This window comes from Glandiceps talaboti, chromosome 15 (genome assembly GCF_964340395.1).
Source record: "Glandiceps talaboti chromosome 15, keGlaTala1.1, whole genome shotgun sequence".
NCBI classification, from domain to species: Eukaryota; Metazoa; Hemichordata; class Enteropneusta; family Spengelidae; genus Glandiceps; species Glandiceps talaboti.
The window spans coordinates 13,316,123-13,331,675 of record NC_135563.1 but is presented as its reverse complement, the minus strand read 5'-3'; the positions used below and the strand labels follow the sequence as shown (position 1 = coordinate 13,331,675).

Here is a 15,553-nt window from a genome sequence, read left to right as displayed (position 1 = left end):
GAGTTTTTCGAAATGTATAAGATTTATCTGTAAACACTCACAAGCATGAGTTTCTTCTTTTCCCTCTGATATATTGCTCCAGAATTACTTTCTCCATATTTTAAAACAAAACTGCCTAGTCAGACATTTTTCTTGAACCCTACCCAAGTCAGACACTTTCCTGAAAGTGGAGAATAACTTACATCTTGTCAAGTGAAAAAATGAGCATGCTGACGTTATGTTTGTTTAATTTTATTCATCAATTTGGTCTTACTGTCACTAAGTCTTCTGACAAAGTTGAAATGAAATCGATACATCACTGGTGTACCTTTCAGTATAACTCTATAAATGTCTATAAGAACTATTGGCAAATGGCTGCTTAGGTGTGACCCCAACCTACTATAAGACATTCCAGAATTTTTGCATTTTCATGTATGTTTTGAAACTAATTACTTCACCATTTATTACCTATACATTTGATGATGTATAGAACTGGAGATCTTTTCAATATTTACAAGGGACAGGATATAAATTCATATATACTAGTATATATATATTTGGGAAATACGGTGATTCTCGCTGAGTGACACGAGTTGGTGAACTCAGCAGGGGACAATGTGCACCGTGCAGATTCACACGTGTTCAATGGTCGAATAGACCACATTTGTGACACAAGATAGAAATAACTGCTTGATTATTTCAAACACTGTTAGCCTCAATAGTACGGTGCCATTGAGTGTGACAATAAAACATCCGACTAGCCCATAACAGTCGCCATGGTGCTTAATCACCATCTAAACATGCTACAACAGTGTATGTGACTTTGTAAGAATCTCGGAAATCAGTGAGCCTGTAGATATCGTGCACTGTTACAAACTTGTGTATCGATATACAACTTGAATGTGTTATACAACTGTGTGAAATGAATAGGCTAAACAGAAGGGATGAATGAGTAGAAGTGAAGATAGAAGTTAGAACAAAGGCTGGGTGCCGGCCTCGCTGGTTGGTTGTATGTACATTGGTTATGTATGTATGTATGTATGTATGTATGTATGTATGTATGTATGTATGTATGTATGTATGTATGTATGTATGTATGTATGTGTGTGTGTGTGTGTGTGTGCACGTGTGTGTGCATGCTGTGTGTGTATGTGGGGTGTATGGCTGACTTGATGGTTGGATGTATGTATGTATGTATGTATGTATGTATGTATGTATGTATGTATGTTTCAGCTGTGTGTGCATATGTGATTGTAGGTGTGTGCATGTGAATGGATGGGTGAATGATATGGATGTTTAAAATTTAGGAATGAAAAATAGTTGCCTGGCAGAGCTGTAAAAAAGTTGGTGTAGGACAAAAGAATAACCCCAACTCATCCTTATGGCTCCACTCAGTATTGTTAGTGAGAGAACCTGGGGATTGCGTTCTGACCCTTTAAATGCTGGAAGCTTGGGAGGTCTATTCTTGATGTCACTATGAAAAAATAATCTACTATTTCTATGTATGCATGTTTTCATGTACATGTAAGTAAGTTTTATTATGTTTGTGTATTTGAGATTGCATGTCTTTGAAATAAAGGGTACGACCACCCAATATTGCTATGGTCTCTCGTCTTGAGATAGCACAATGAGCAGAATTGACAAAGCTAGGAACTGCTAAGTTTGTGGTCATGTACATTCATCATTGAAAATACTGTGACCATGTATGTTTATAAAATTAAGCCAACCATTTCTTTCAAATCACAATACAGTAAATGTCAGTAATATACAAACTTAACATTTATTTGCCTTCCATTTGGTTGTTGTCTGTCACCACTTCTTTGACTGATGTCATCAAGGTATCGAATAGCCATCTACACTATGTATTGTTATAACTTAAAACTACCACAGTATCAAACGCAATAAATATAGTAGTTGTACAAGTTCTGTTGACATAGGTGGTCTGGTAGGTATATATGAAACATGTTGATACTTTCACCTACTGTAGACAGATATATTCTGGTGCACAAGAGTTTAGTGGAAAGACAGTTGTTAATACATCAATGCTAATTTGTTTTGACAGATAAAAATGATAGAATTCTAGAGACAGTACATTTTACCAAGGGTGTTTTTTACAACTGTGATTGTACTAATAGAAACATCACATTTGGCTATTAATTAGATAAACTTTTTGGTGCAAACTGTTTTGCAGATAAAAATTACAGAATTTGGTGACAGTGCATTTTACCAGAGGCATTCTATCACAAGTGTGATTGTACTAATAGAAACATCACTTTTGTCTATTAATTAGAAAAAACTTTTGGTGCAAGCAGTTTTTTCAGATAAAATGAGTTTAGTGGCAAAATGAATAGGTTCACAGTAATCTACTGAAGTCTTAGAAGGTGGACAGACTACATAGTTTAAAACCTTGACCTTTTGCAGTGGTATTAGTAAGGTAGTATGTAATCATACTAGTGTGTAAGGTATCCACGAAATGGCACATTATTCCTTTTGCAGTATTACTACTAAATCAAAATGATATTTTGAACAGTAAACTTGAACAACCTCCCCCTCCCCTTGTTAACAGACAGACAGACAGACGGGTCTGTTTGAGTGACTTTGTAGGAATTTTGATTGACACTGAACGAATGTTAGGCTGTTTGTTCTCTTGTAATGGCAGTTGTCAAGTTGTGTTTTCAGTGAGCTTGAAATAACCACAGGTAAGTACTTAACTATTAAAGTCATTTGTCCCCTTGTCTACTCTCTCTACTGTTTGCAAATACACCCAGTAACATATCACTGCAAAAGTCAACAACTTATTGCACAGTGTCAACGTGTTCCACCCTCTGTAATCGAAACACAACATTGTACAGGTGATGACCAGATGTCATATAGTCGTTTCAGATTTAACAAACCATTGCAGGTGTTAAAATGCTCAACGACTTACTAAGACTCCCATTGAAATACTCCACTGCACTGAATGAGATAAAACAAACATGCATTCAAACATTTTATCTCTATTCCATTTATTGTGTCCTCGCCTAAAGCGAGTTTTAAAGCTATTCAAATATCAACAAATTCGGTATTTTTTCTCTTTTAGAATCCTTTGATTTTTCTGCATTGAGAAATGTTTTCCACACAGAGATTTAGGAATGTTAGGAAACTTTTATTTGCAATGCTTATATTTTTACGACATACCAAACACTCTCTGTGTTTTACACTAGTTGCTAGGACTTGACAAAACTGCGTTTAGTTTACACAAAATCTTACAGTGATCAGGGTCCCAGACAATGCTATATTTTACGGCTTTAAATTTCTGTCTGGGGCAACGTCTTCGGGTTGATTTGTTTACTATGTCCCTTTAGTGTCAATAAATTAAGTTGAAAGACAGTATGACCGAGATGGAGATATAATTGGGATCGGGCTAGGAATCTGGTCTTACGTTGAGTTTACATCAACTTGTACCAGACTCGGATTTTAGTGTTAACAAACCTCCAACTGGAAGGAGTAAAACGTTCATCAATCGTTCACCGAGTCTCCGTTGTAGTCCAAACTGACATTAACTCGGTTGTTTTACAGAAAATAATTATAATGCATAAAAGCTGAACTAAGCTATTGCTGGTACCACAGGCACTTGAATCAATTTGTATATTTAAAAAAAATATTTGTCATAGTATGATATTGGTCATATAAGCTTACTACAACAAAACAAATATTTGTTTATATACAGAATGATGCAAGTACCTTTGGCTAGTATAGTTTATAGTTTATTATAGCGTGCAAGAGCCAGGTTCAGCAACAAATACAGTATGAAATATAGGTACACGGAGTATGTACCAAATCTATACTATAGGTACACGGAGTATGTACCAAACCTATACTATAGGTACACGGAGTATGTACCAAACCCATACTATAGGTACACGGAGTATGTACCAAACCTATACTATAGGTACACGGAGTATGTACCAAACCCATACTATAGGTACACGGAGTATGTACCAAACCCATACTATAGGTACATGGAGTATGTACCAAACCCATACTATAGGTACACGGAGTATGTACCAAACCCTTACTATAGGTACACGGAGTATGTACCAAACCCATACTATAGGTGCACGGAGTATGTACCAAACCCATACTATAGGTACACAGAGTATGTACCAAAACCATACTATAGGTACACGGAATATGTACCAAACCCTTACTATAGGTACACGGAGTATGTACCAAACCTATACTATAGGTGCACGGAGTATGTACCAAAACCATACTATAGGTACACGGAGTATGTACCAAACCTATACTATAGGTACACGGAGTATGTTCCAAACCCATACTATAGGTACACGGAATATGTACCAAACCCATACTATAGGTACACGGAGTATGTACCAAAAGCATACTATAGGTACACGGAGTATGTACCAAACCTATACTATAGGTACACGGAGTATGTTCCAAACCCATACTATAGGTACACGGAGTATGTACCAAACCCATACTATAGGTACACGGAGTATGTACCAAACCCATACTATAGGTACACGGAGTATGTACCAAAACCATACTATAGGTACACGGAGTATATACCAAACCCATACTATAGGTACACGGAGTATGTACCAAAATCATACTATAGGTACACGGAGTATGTACCAAAACCATACTATAGGTACACGGAGTATGTACCAAACCCATACTATAGGTACACGGAGTATGTACCAAACCTATACTATCTTTTTAGGTAGATGGTATTACGCAGTACCCTTCTTTTTGGCAGAGGCCAGATGATGTTTATTGTAAGGTTGTGTTGTCATATATAAGGAAGGTTTAAATCCCTCCTTGGCGTTGAAACAAGAAAATTTGTGTTTTCTTTAAAGTCGAAGAAATAGCGAAATCATATCTTCTCCCGCCCCTTCTTTACAGTCGAAGATATATATATATAGCGAAATCGTATCCCCCCACCCCTGTGGATTTTGCACACAAAGGGCCACATGGTGGTTTGGAGCGTTTCAAAGGTCGAAGTCATAGAGGGGTTTATGGAAAGAAGTTCCATAAGTTCATTATTGCATAAATAGGAATTAAAATGTTTCTGACTCTGACATAAGTGTTTTCAACTTGAAATGCTATGAAAAAAATATCGTTTTGAGTCCGTGCAACGCGTCTTTTCTTACATGAAAAACAGACGAAATTCCTAGGACGGAATTTTAATATGTAATGGTAACAAATGCTCTTCCCCTAAATGTAATAAATGACCGACTTACAACCGTCACCCTATACCCCAAGACTTCAAGTCAGTAGCGAGATCAAACCGGATAAGGCAATATCGTTGTAAATGTACATAGGGGTTCCTTTTACCTTTTAAATATTTTGAAAGACAGTTCCTTGCCTTACTTAGACTGTGTCTATATCCTTTACTCTACTTTCTATTGTGGTATACCTTTTAGAGGACATCGGAGACTCTACCTGTTGTTTCGTTTGTACAAATGTGCTAAGTGTGATGGATTTGACCTTATCTTTACAGGAATCTCTTCACGGTCACACTGACCCACATCTGTGTTCGATGCACCGTGCAAAATCCGGATTTTGTATCGTTATTGTTCACCCTTACATTTATATAGAGATGTTTGTTTTTTCTTCGGCTTGCGTAGATTATTCAGTGTTGGGGAAATGTTGCCAGTTTACGTTTCCATCGACATGTACTGTTTGGTTATATCATTGTATGTGGATAATATTTCTAGTTAGTAATATTTGACGTAATTTACAGACGAACTTTTAGTTACCGGTATGTGCCCCTCCCCCTTTCCTTTTAAAAAGTACAAAAAATAGAAAAAATGAAAAAGCAACACACATCATCATCATCATCATCATCATCATCATTATCATTATTATTATTATTATTATTATTATTATTATTATTATTATTATTATTATTATTATTATTATTATTATTATCATCATCATCATCATCATCATTATCATTATTATCATTATCATTATCATCATCATCATCATCATCATCATCATCATCATCATCAATTGAAGGAGACAAGCACTTTGGTTTGTACACACACACACACACACACACACACACACACACACACACACACACACACACACACACTTGTAATTCAGCATTGCCACTTCAAATAATCGGACCATTGCGTGTGAAGTTAACAAAATTTTAGTCTGGTTGTCCGTTCACAGTCATATTGCCATTAGTTGACATTGACGTATCGTTTGTAAATATAAGTGTCTTTGTTCTCTTGTGTAGTCCACTTAATGAAACTTGCCTTCAATTAAAAAATAAAAGGTTGCCAAGACAATGAACTTTATTCGCAGAATTCTCATAACCTGAATGCTACTGGTAGAGCAGTAAAAATCTAATAAGTAATAGACTGACCGGAAACAATTAATGGAAGGCCGAGTTTCATATGGCCACGGTTATTGTATGGTTACTCATTCTTCTTACTCGAGGTACAGTACAAATGCAGACGAGTTTACAGTATCATATAGGTAAAACGCTCCTTGAACACTACCTGAAATTGTGTACCAAGAAACGAATACAGAACACGGGAGGCAAAATGTCCACCATAATGCACTTAACGTTTGTAGATTTGACGGAAATACTTAAAAACAAAGGAACATCAATCAGACCATTGACTGACAGTTCTCCCGGGGAGTTCGAGTATCATGCTACAAACAAATCCAAACGAAAAACAAACTAGCTAAGTGATCCTTGTGCCGCAAGTAACTTAGTCTACACATTCAACACTGGAGATCTTTACACCACTTTGTTGCCTCACTAAGCATGCATAAGGAAAGTGAGTTTATGCCTTAAAATGATCAATCTAATAAGGGGATTAAAACTTAGAACTTATTGAATATTTAGCCTACTTTAGGGTAGGAGAAATGCATACAAAACAATCTGAGACGGTGATCTTGTCTGCGGGCATTACACCTGCAGAGTTGTAAAAAATAAGGCAGGTGTTAGTTCTATATTATACATACATTGTTTACTGGTCACATAGAAATAATTGATTTCTCATGATAATTGTTAGCGCATTATCGGAGGGGTCGATAACATTCAGCTTTAAATCATTTCTCACGTATTAAGTTCGCTACAAACTGTCTTTTGGACATAAGTGAAAGGAGAGACATGTATTTATTCAGCTTGAAGATCGACAAAGCAGTATTTTGAAATGTACAGTTGCATGAATAGGAATTTTGAGATATGCCCTTGGGATAGTAGTCCCCTTGTCAATAAAAAAACGCATTTACAAGAATGTACCATTTATATGTTGCAGAAATGAAAAAAACAAACGTAACGCTATCGCTTTGTGTGTGTGTATTTTGTATATTCATATATATTCATTTACGTTCCTTGATCGATTATATATATATATTTGTATGTTTTCTCTTTCCTGACACAGTTCGTTGCCATTGGGCCAACAACGAAGGAAGCACTTGAAAAAGATGGACTTCAAGTGTTTTGTACATCACCAAAACCAAACCCTGAAGCTCTCTGCTCTTCAATTCTAGAATCCACACAGACTTAGGTAGGAACCAGGAGGATGACAGCTGTGATGAAGGATAGTGACGGCAGTATTAGTACTTCACATACATACATACATACATACATACATACATACATACATACATACATACATACATACATACATACATACATACATACATACATACATACATAGACAGACAGACAGACAGACAGACAGACAGAGACAGGTTTAATGAAATATTGCGTGATATCTTTGATTGTGATACTTTATATGACCATGTCGTCCCATAGAAGAGAGTGGAGCATTTCCATTGTTTCTAGAATAACGTTGGTGACTCTTTGTTTATATAAGATTCCACTTTGAAAGACAAAGTTCAACCCTTTGATTCTAATTTACCGAGGTTTGAGATCTATGGCTGTCACCTACTCGTCTACAGGAGTTTAATCAGCAGATGTTTGTTGTACCAGGAAAACCCCAGCCTTCACCTTACGAGTATACCATTATGTCAAACGTACTGAACCGTTAGCATCACTCTAGTGTACACCTTTGGTAATGCGACCGAACCGTGTCACTTAAGGTCATATCAAAGTCACAGGTTTTTCGGGATAATAATATTTGCCAAACCTGAAGGTCATGTCCATGATGTCACGAAGGTCATGGATAATATATGACAGTGCAGCATGTGCGCTTCATCTACTGTTAAACAAGATGTAAAGGAAACGATGGAGGAAAAAAGTGTTTCTTCTGGAATTCAATGATCATAAGGAACATACAAGGCGTTATTAAGAGTGGTTTTAGTATCAACATGTATACTGGCCATCTTTTTCAGGCGTATAGATATTTGATATATGTGATCAATGTAGTTGACGCGTGCGTGATTAGACAATTGGAATTTGCAATGTCTACAAATATTTTGAATGGAAATAAACAGAAAAAGTTTGACGGTCTGATGGTATTGGTCAATTCTTAGTTAGAGTATGGTAGTGAGATGTAATACTAAATGCTGTTACACTGCGGTGCAAACTCCCAACGTCGACTGTACAGATTACAACGCAATGACCTTCTGTATTACACCTTTGTGGTGATAAGTAGTATCGGATTTCACGTGAAACATGGAGTACAGCCAGAGAAGTATGCTTCGACCAGCGTCCATCATAAGTGCTTGCCGGGGAGCGTAGAAGTTTGCGATAGTTTCGAAGACACCGACCCATGATCAGCTGAAGGAGTTTTCTTCGTTTCTTTGTTCCTTTTCATTCCTTGAACTGATGTAGTGAATGAAGAATTACCGGTGTGTTTGTAAGAAGTATCGAGATATCATTCTTTCGGCCACTCGAGAATATTGAGGCGGTCACCAATAGGCACTAATTCAACGCACGATTGGAGTACGTGTTTTGTTGTGTATCGCTAGAGCTTGACTACAAAGTACCGAGCAGCACCTATACCACCGCTCAATGAAGAGAACCACGACGGTAAGATTTTTGATACTGGATAGTATGTCTTTACGTGATTTTAACCTTTAATGACCATCTGAAAGTATGACTGTCTCATTACTATATTACCGTAAATCGTACAACAATAGAAGTTTATACAGTGTCTTAGTATGTAGGGCGGTGTTCGCACAATCGTCAGAAAAGAGGGCACCACTTGTTGGTGTTCATTTGCCAGTTTTCCTTCAAGCAAGTCTGTTCGAACAATACCTTGCACTGTGTTATGACGAGTTTCCACCCAAGCTCTAAGAAAAAAACCAGTTTCTATCTTTATAACTTTCATTCTCCAAGGTTGATGGTTCTGTGGCAGATAAATAATGTCTGGTTCCATGATTGTTGTGTGGGACTGGTGATTGTTAATGTTGTGTAAAAAACTTCACTTGTTTAGATAACGCAAAGAAATGCGCTGTCATCTTGCACGTGGTCATCATGACTGTAGTTGACATGTATTGTTGCAGTACCGAGTCTTGAATCATGTTTTTCCAAGTACGTGTCATAACACACAGTATTCTCCATCTTGCAAACCCATAAGTGACTTGGGTAGTAAACAGTAACTACGTCGTGCGTCGTGCAGGACAGAGTGTTTTCTATCATTAATTAGTGACTGGTCTTCCGTCTAGTACTAATAATAGTATTACTTTCGTAAACATGCAAAAAGACCACATCAGTAGTACAGCGCGAGTATGTAGAGGAAATCCGGTGTTTTTTTGTCCGAAGAAATACCCAAGTCCCATCCCTGGGCAAACTTTGCACTTGTGGCGCTCTCGCGTTTTTGCATATGATGATGGGGATGTTGTCACGCCTCGCTTTCAGACAATCGACCGTGGCAACAGTTTGATCTCCTCCTGCTTGATCTTCCTGAGAAAATATGTCATTTTACACGATTCTCAGGTTAATTAATTTTTTGTCCTCTCTAATGTAAATCCCAAGTTAAAACCTCGCCTTTCAAAAGAGTCAAAACTCCGATATCTGAAAAGTAAAAATTGGGAATTTGGTTTATTTTGGTCCAACGTGAAAATGAGCTTTTGCGAGTCATTTTCTAAAATACAAACTTCAAAAAGTCGTAGGCACGGTTCCTTCTTGCGTTTGCGCTATCGTAAAGCCAGCACAGGTAGTATAGTGCTGGCCATCCGTGAAACGCTCGTTACAAGCATACAAATAGTAATAAAGTGTACAGTGAGGGCAGTCCATCTGCTTAAGTAGTGTAGTGTCGTAATGCATTCCGGTATTGGCTATTGCATATTGTGATCACGCTTCGCTGTGCATGGTTGCCACCAATACCTGTCATCACACTTTGTCCTGTGGTAGAATTTTCAATCTACATCCTTTTGTAGAAATCATGACGCTAGAGTTGCTACAGGATATTCAAATCCAGTGAACTTTATTGAGATAACCAGTACTACATGTGTGTACACAAAATATCTAGTTCACCATCATATATATGTATTATATGTAAATCCAATGTAATTTGGATGTATTCAGATCACTTACGTCTTATTGGTCTTCAAGAGTGCACCGAAAGTATGACACTTCCTTAACGAGATTTTGTGGTCGTGATCGCCGTCTTCGACAGAGTCGTGCAATTCTACATCCACGAGTTTAATGTACAAGGTAGGTAGGCAGTCTTAAATCGATGTGGTAAAGTGCTAATGTCACTTCGGTGTTTATTTTGATCGACATTCTACGGATGTCATTAAAACGTGCCAAGTTGTTTTATCCCCACTTATTGTAATCAACGGAGTTGTTCCAAATCATAATTATGATATTGGAAATTAATAATGAACGTGTTTCATGAACAGTTCGGCATCTCTGACCCTATTCAAGACGTCAACAGTGACGGTGTTCTATAACAGCCATTTATTGTGATGGACGCTAGTGGTTGCTTAGCAACCACTTACACCAAACATCTGCCTTGTCGCGCCAACATAAAGGGTATAAATTTTGAGATAATTGTTAGAGATCCACTTTCCCTTTCAATATGCTATCGTTTGATACACAACGGATGTGCGTAAGACTATTTACATGTACAGTAGTTATATCGGTCAACGAGAGCGGAATTTCACCGGCCATATGAAAGCGACAGTCGTTCTCAAATAATGTAATGTAATTGTGTTCGTCGTCTATTTTGCTTTACATATTTACATTGGTATTAATTTCCGAATGTTTCTTTGCATGGCACGTTTTGACGTTAGTCGGTTTGTGTGTATTTAAGAAGGGTGGCTATACACCACTCGATGTTGGTGTGATCGATACAACGTGCTCGTATTTAATAGCTTTGATGGAGGTTGTACTCTACTCGAAACATAGTAGGATGCTGATGGTATATCTTTGATCGGAATACCAAATGAATAAACAAGCCATTTCTTTCAGGTTGGTTTGTTATAACACAGGAATGTGCAGTATTGATATGTTTTGAAAAGCACGTGACAGGCATGACTATATATGTACGTTAATTCTCTAGTGATGTTCAACAACCTGATTGTTATTTACCACACTGTCTCCTTCTCTTTGTTGTACACCGTGTGTTCTGTCTATGTGTACGATTGTTGTTTGATCTATTTCCTATGTATACAGTGTATTTTTACTAATGCGTATTCATTTCAATTCACACAAAAAACAAACAATTATGGATTCATTGCCTTCACTAAATAAATAAAACAAACAAGATGTTATAATTTTCTCCGCCATCATTTCCGAGCTCTAATGTACAGAGAAGGGTTTAAAATATGTATTGCCTTCATTTTTTATAAACATTTAAAAAAATAATTATCACATAAATCTTTAAAAGTGTAATTCTCGGATTAAAAAATAGAATTCTGTGTCACCAATCGCTTTGTTCGAGACGTTTCAGCTACAGAATGGTTAATGAACTGTATACCCATGCCTTGGGTTTCTGCGTTGTATCTATGGAAACGGCGCGGCTTGCAATCGTTCCTTTGACTGTCTGCCGATCGACACCAACGAATGATGGCGTACATTCAGTTGACTGTAGATTCTAGGACCAATACCGTGTTGATTTGACATACCATTCGAAGTTATACACTTCTCTAAAAGATTTTAGTTGCCCAGCATTGTGTGACGTCACCAATCTTGTCTCTTGTGACATCCGATGTTAATAAATCAACTATAGATGGCTAGTGACGGGAACCGACACCATAATTGTTTTTGGGTGGAGATTCGCTTGAATTGTGTTCATAATTCGTACTTCTATTTCATATACTACTCTCGTATATTAAAAGCTGCCTTAGACCAGTTCATAACATCACGAATAAGGAATAAACAGATTGGCAAGTCACGATTTTGGCCATTGCATTCACTCCATTGTCATGACACAGGTAATGACGTTAGTCAACAGAGGCTATAAATTTCCGCAAACTTTTATACGCGTCAAGTTTTCGAGTCCACACATACATCTGAACCGTCTAGGTAAGAAGACTTGGTGCAGTGCGTAGGTGGGTGACAAATTCTGGAGGTGGGTCACACTTAAATTTCAATCTTTCCACACGTCTTTGGGAAGTTTCATGTATGTTGATAAATATCTTGCATACTTTGATTTAGGATGTTTAGAGTTATTTTAGCAGGTGGTTGGACCTCGCCCAACCAAATGACCAGTAAGGTTTTATTTGTGATTATTCGGTAGTGTGTTCAAGAAGGCGCAAATGAATATTTATTGTCCACGACTATCGCACTCATGCTTCGGCAATCAAGCATGGTTTTATTTTCGTTTAGTTAGGCAAGTTGTGTTCTTGAATCGTGTTAGAGCTACGAAGAACCCGATGTAATTTATTCGCCCATCATGTGACCCCCTCTTATCTAACCTTCACAGCATGCAGTATAGAGATGCTGCAGACATGGACATAAACTCATAATGGTCCCTCAGTGTTACACAACAAAATATATTTACCTCATTGTAGTAAATAATTGATTTGAAATACTGTAAGAATTGAGAGTTTATCATTAGACCGTACCGATATACTAAGCTGTATAACAAGAAAGTCGTGCAGAATAAAACTTTGGTCAATATTCACGCAGCAGTTTAGAGTTTTGTCATCTACATAACATCTGTCCTCCAAGCGGTTCAAAATGACGGTACTATAATATGTCTAGTACCAACTTTATTACACATACCTCGACAGCTATACACGTCTTGTCGTTAGTGAATGGTCTGAAAACTGTCTGTTATTGTGACTCTACTTGAGTTAATGACAGCACAATAGCAATCAATGATTTCACAATCGGTTTAATCAATTCAAGATTAATAGATCGAACAAAATACTATTCACTTTTCATCATAGACATGGGGGGAGGGATTTAAATGGTGCATCTTTGCTGTTGTGAAGTGCATATTTTTAGGAATGTGTGGTATCTCGATTTTTGTTTTGTGCAAAACTGTCAAATTTAACGAACAACATAACGTATGCGCGTCCACAATTCTTTTGACAATTTCCTTATGTTGGTAGTTCTCGCATCGATTTTACAGTTTTTTCCTATCTCGATTGCACATAAAAATAATCCAGTTCAACGTTAGAGAGAATACAACGTTTAGTCTTTATTTTTTTTGTTATCAAAGAGCCATTAGTTTCGCAAACAAATTTGTATACACCGGGAAGGTTTTAGATGCTGCTTGAGTAGAGTATCAAAATCGATTTGTTTGCGGTTTACAAAAGGAAAGTCGGTGAGCAGAAAATCATTTGTACTATACCGTAGACGAATTAGCGACCAGAATGTGAAATCAATGACAAGTTACTAACGCCAATGTCACTTATTGTGACAAAATACCACACTAAAATTACCCATAAGTAAACGTTTTAAGTGTTTCTTTTACACAAAGCATGACATTGCTACTATTACACAAAATGAATATACCAGTGTTGAAATGATAGAAATGAATAACGGTGACGTCACTTCGGTCATAAATTTAACGAGATCTTGATGTCCGAACGAGACTTGAAACCCGAAAGAATTTGAAAGGTTTTACTTTTAAGTAAAAATTGTGTGACTTGCCAGTATTTGAATAGTAACAAAACCGTTGAAGTCACAGTCTGGAATCCTTACCGTGGACATTCCATGTCATTCCATGGTGTACTACACTGGCATGGATCCCAGACTAACGGTAGATCATGGATAACATCAGGAGACTGGACGTTATTAAATCGATCGCTTGTCGGCCTGGCTATCAAATATTTTCCCACTACGATTGGCATTTCTCACACCTTACTATTATGTGTAAACGACCTTGTATATTTTATTATACCTCAGTTGGTCATTTTTCAAATGTCTGAAGTATTTGGCGTATGTGGATTATGCATGTTGTTTTTATTAAATTGGCGTTACCAATCTATGTGAAAGGAAGTATTGTATCAGTAACAAAAGTCAACAAAAAGGCTACACTAACATCTTGGTTGCATTACTAGCTTCACATTATTTGGCTTTGTTTCATACTCTGTCTTTCCTCCTTCACTTTATGAACTATTTCACTTCCTCTCCTCATTTTCTCGCTTTGTAGGGCTTTTCTCCTAAATTTATTCTTTTTCACAATTCTTCCTGTCCTTTCCTGTTAATATAGTCACCTGTTCATTATGTATGTACGTGTATGTATGTATGTATGTATGTATGTATGTATGTATGTATGTATGTATGTATGTGTGTATGTATGTATGTATGTATGTATGTATGTATGTATGTATGTATGTATGTATGTATGTATGTATGTATGTATGCATGCATGTATGTATCTATGTATCTATGTATCTATGTATCTATGTATGTTGTTTTTCTCCTCAAATTTTGCCTTTTTGCTCCACCATCATACATTCTTTCTCTCTATTGAACTTTTAAGTATTCCTTACCCCCTGCCCTGTGACTCCTCGTCGTACACCGATGCATAAATATAGCCACATATGTCAACAACTAGCTGGATTCAAATGTCATACACCGACAGACCTTATAGCGATTCAATAAAGGACCCGATACATCTATCAATGACTCCAAATTACAGATGATCCAACAATCATATGGCGGCATTTAAGTCAATACTGAAACTTCAATTATGAAATAGAATTTTCATAACATTAATTGCAACATTTCGTATTTCCGCGTGGATGCATAATGCTCAGCAAAATTAAGACTTAGCTTTTGACCTATTACTAAATAAATATCGCCGAAGGTTTGCAGAGTTATCGTGTTCGTGTTTATAATTTCACATTTGTAAAGGTTTTATCATCGCCTACACATGCACAATAATGATAGAAATCCTAATCAGTACTGATGTCCCAAATTTCGAAGACTGAATACACCTTCTTCCAAAATACACGCAATATCCGTAAAATTAAAATATGACGTTAGGACTGACGTCAGACATGTCTGTACATATTAATTTTGCATCAGATATGGGTGAATTTCCCTTAGGACTCTACTAAAATTTCACTATACGACCAGTGGGGGCGTTCATGAAACAAATTTTGTTCATAGTTTTAGTGCCGCCTCAAGCTAGCTATTGAATAATTTGCCTTTACTTATTCCCACCACGTGCCATTCTATGTTATCATAAGTACGCTATTAACTCTACTTACCACTGCACTT

The 15,553-nt window shown here is 36.9% G+C and overlaps 1 protein-coding gene across 2 annotated transcripts in view; it reads left to right on the top strand.

Annotated features, from left to right (window-relative positions):
- Window positions 1-7,563, top strand: part of LOC144446838 (uroporphyrinogen-III synthase-like) — a 29,546-nt gene extending 21,983 nt beyond the window's left edge. For both annotated transcript variants that reach the window (XM_078136678.1, XM_078136679.1), the window contains exon 8: window positions 7,398-7,563. In XM_078136678.1, coding sequence (XP_077992804.1) covers window positions 7,398-7,523 — 126 coding nt within the window. In that variant the 3' untranslated portion in view covers window positions 7,524-7,563. The remainder of the gene's footprint in view (window positions 1-7,397) is intronic.
- Window positions 7,564-15,553: the final 7,990 nt, after the last annotated feature.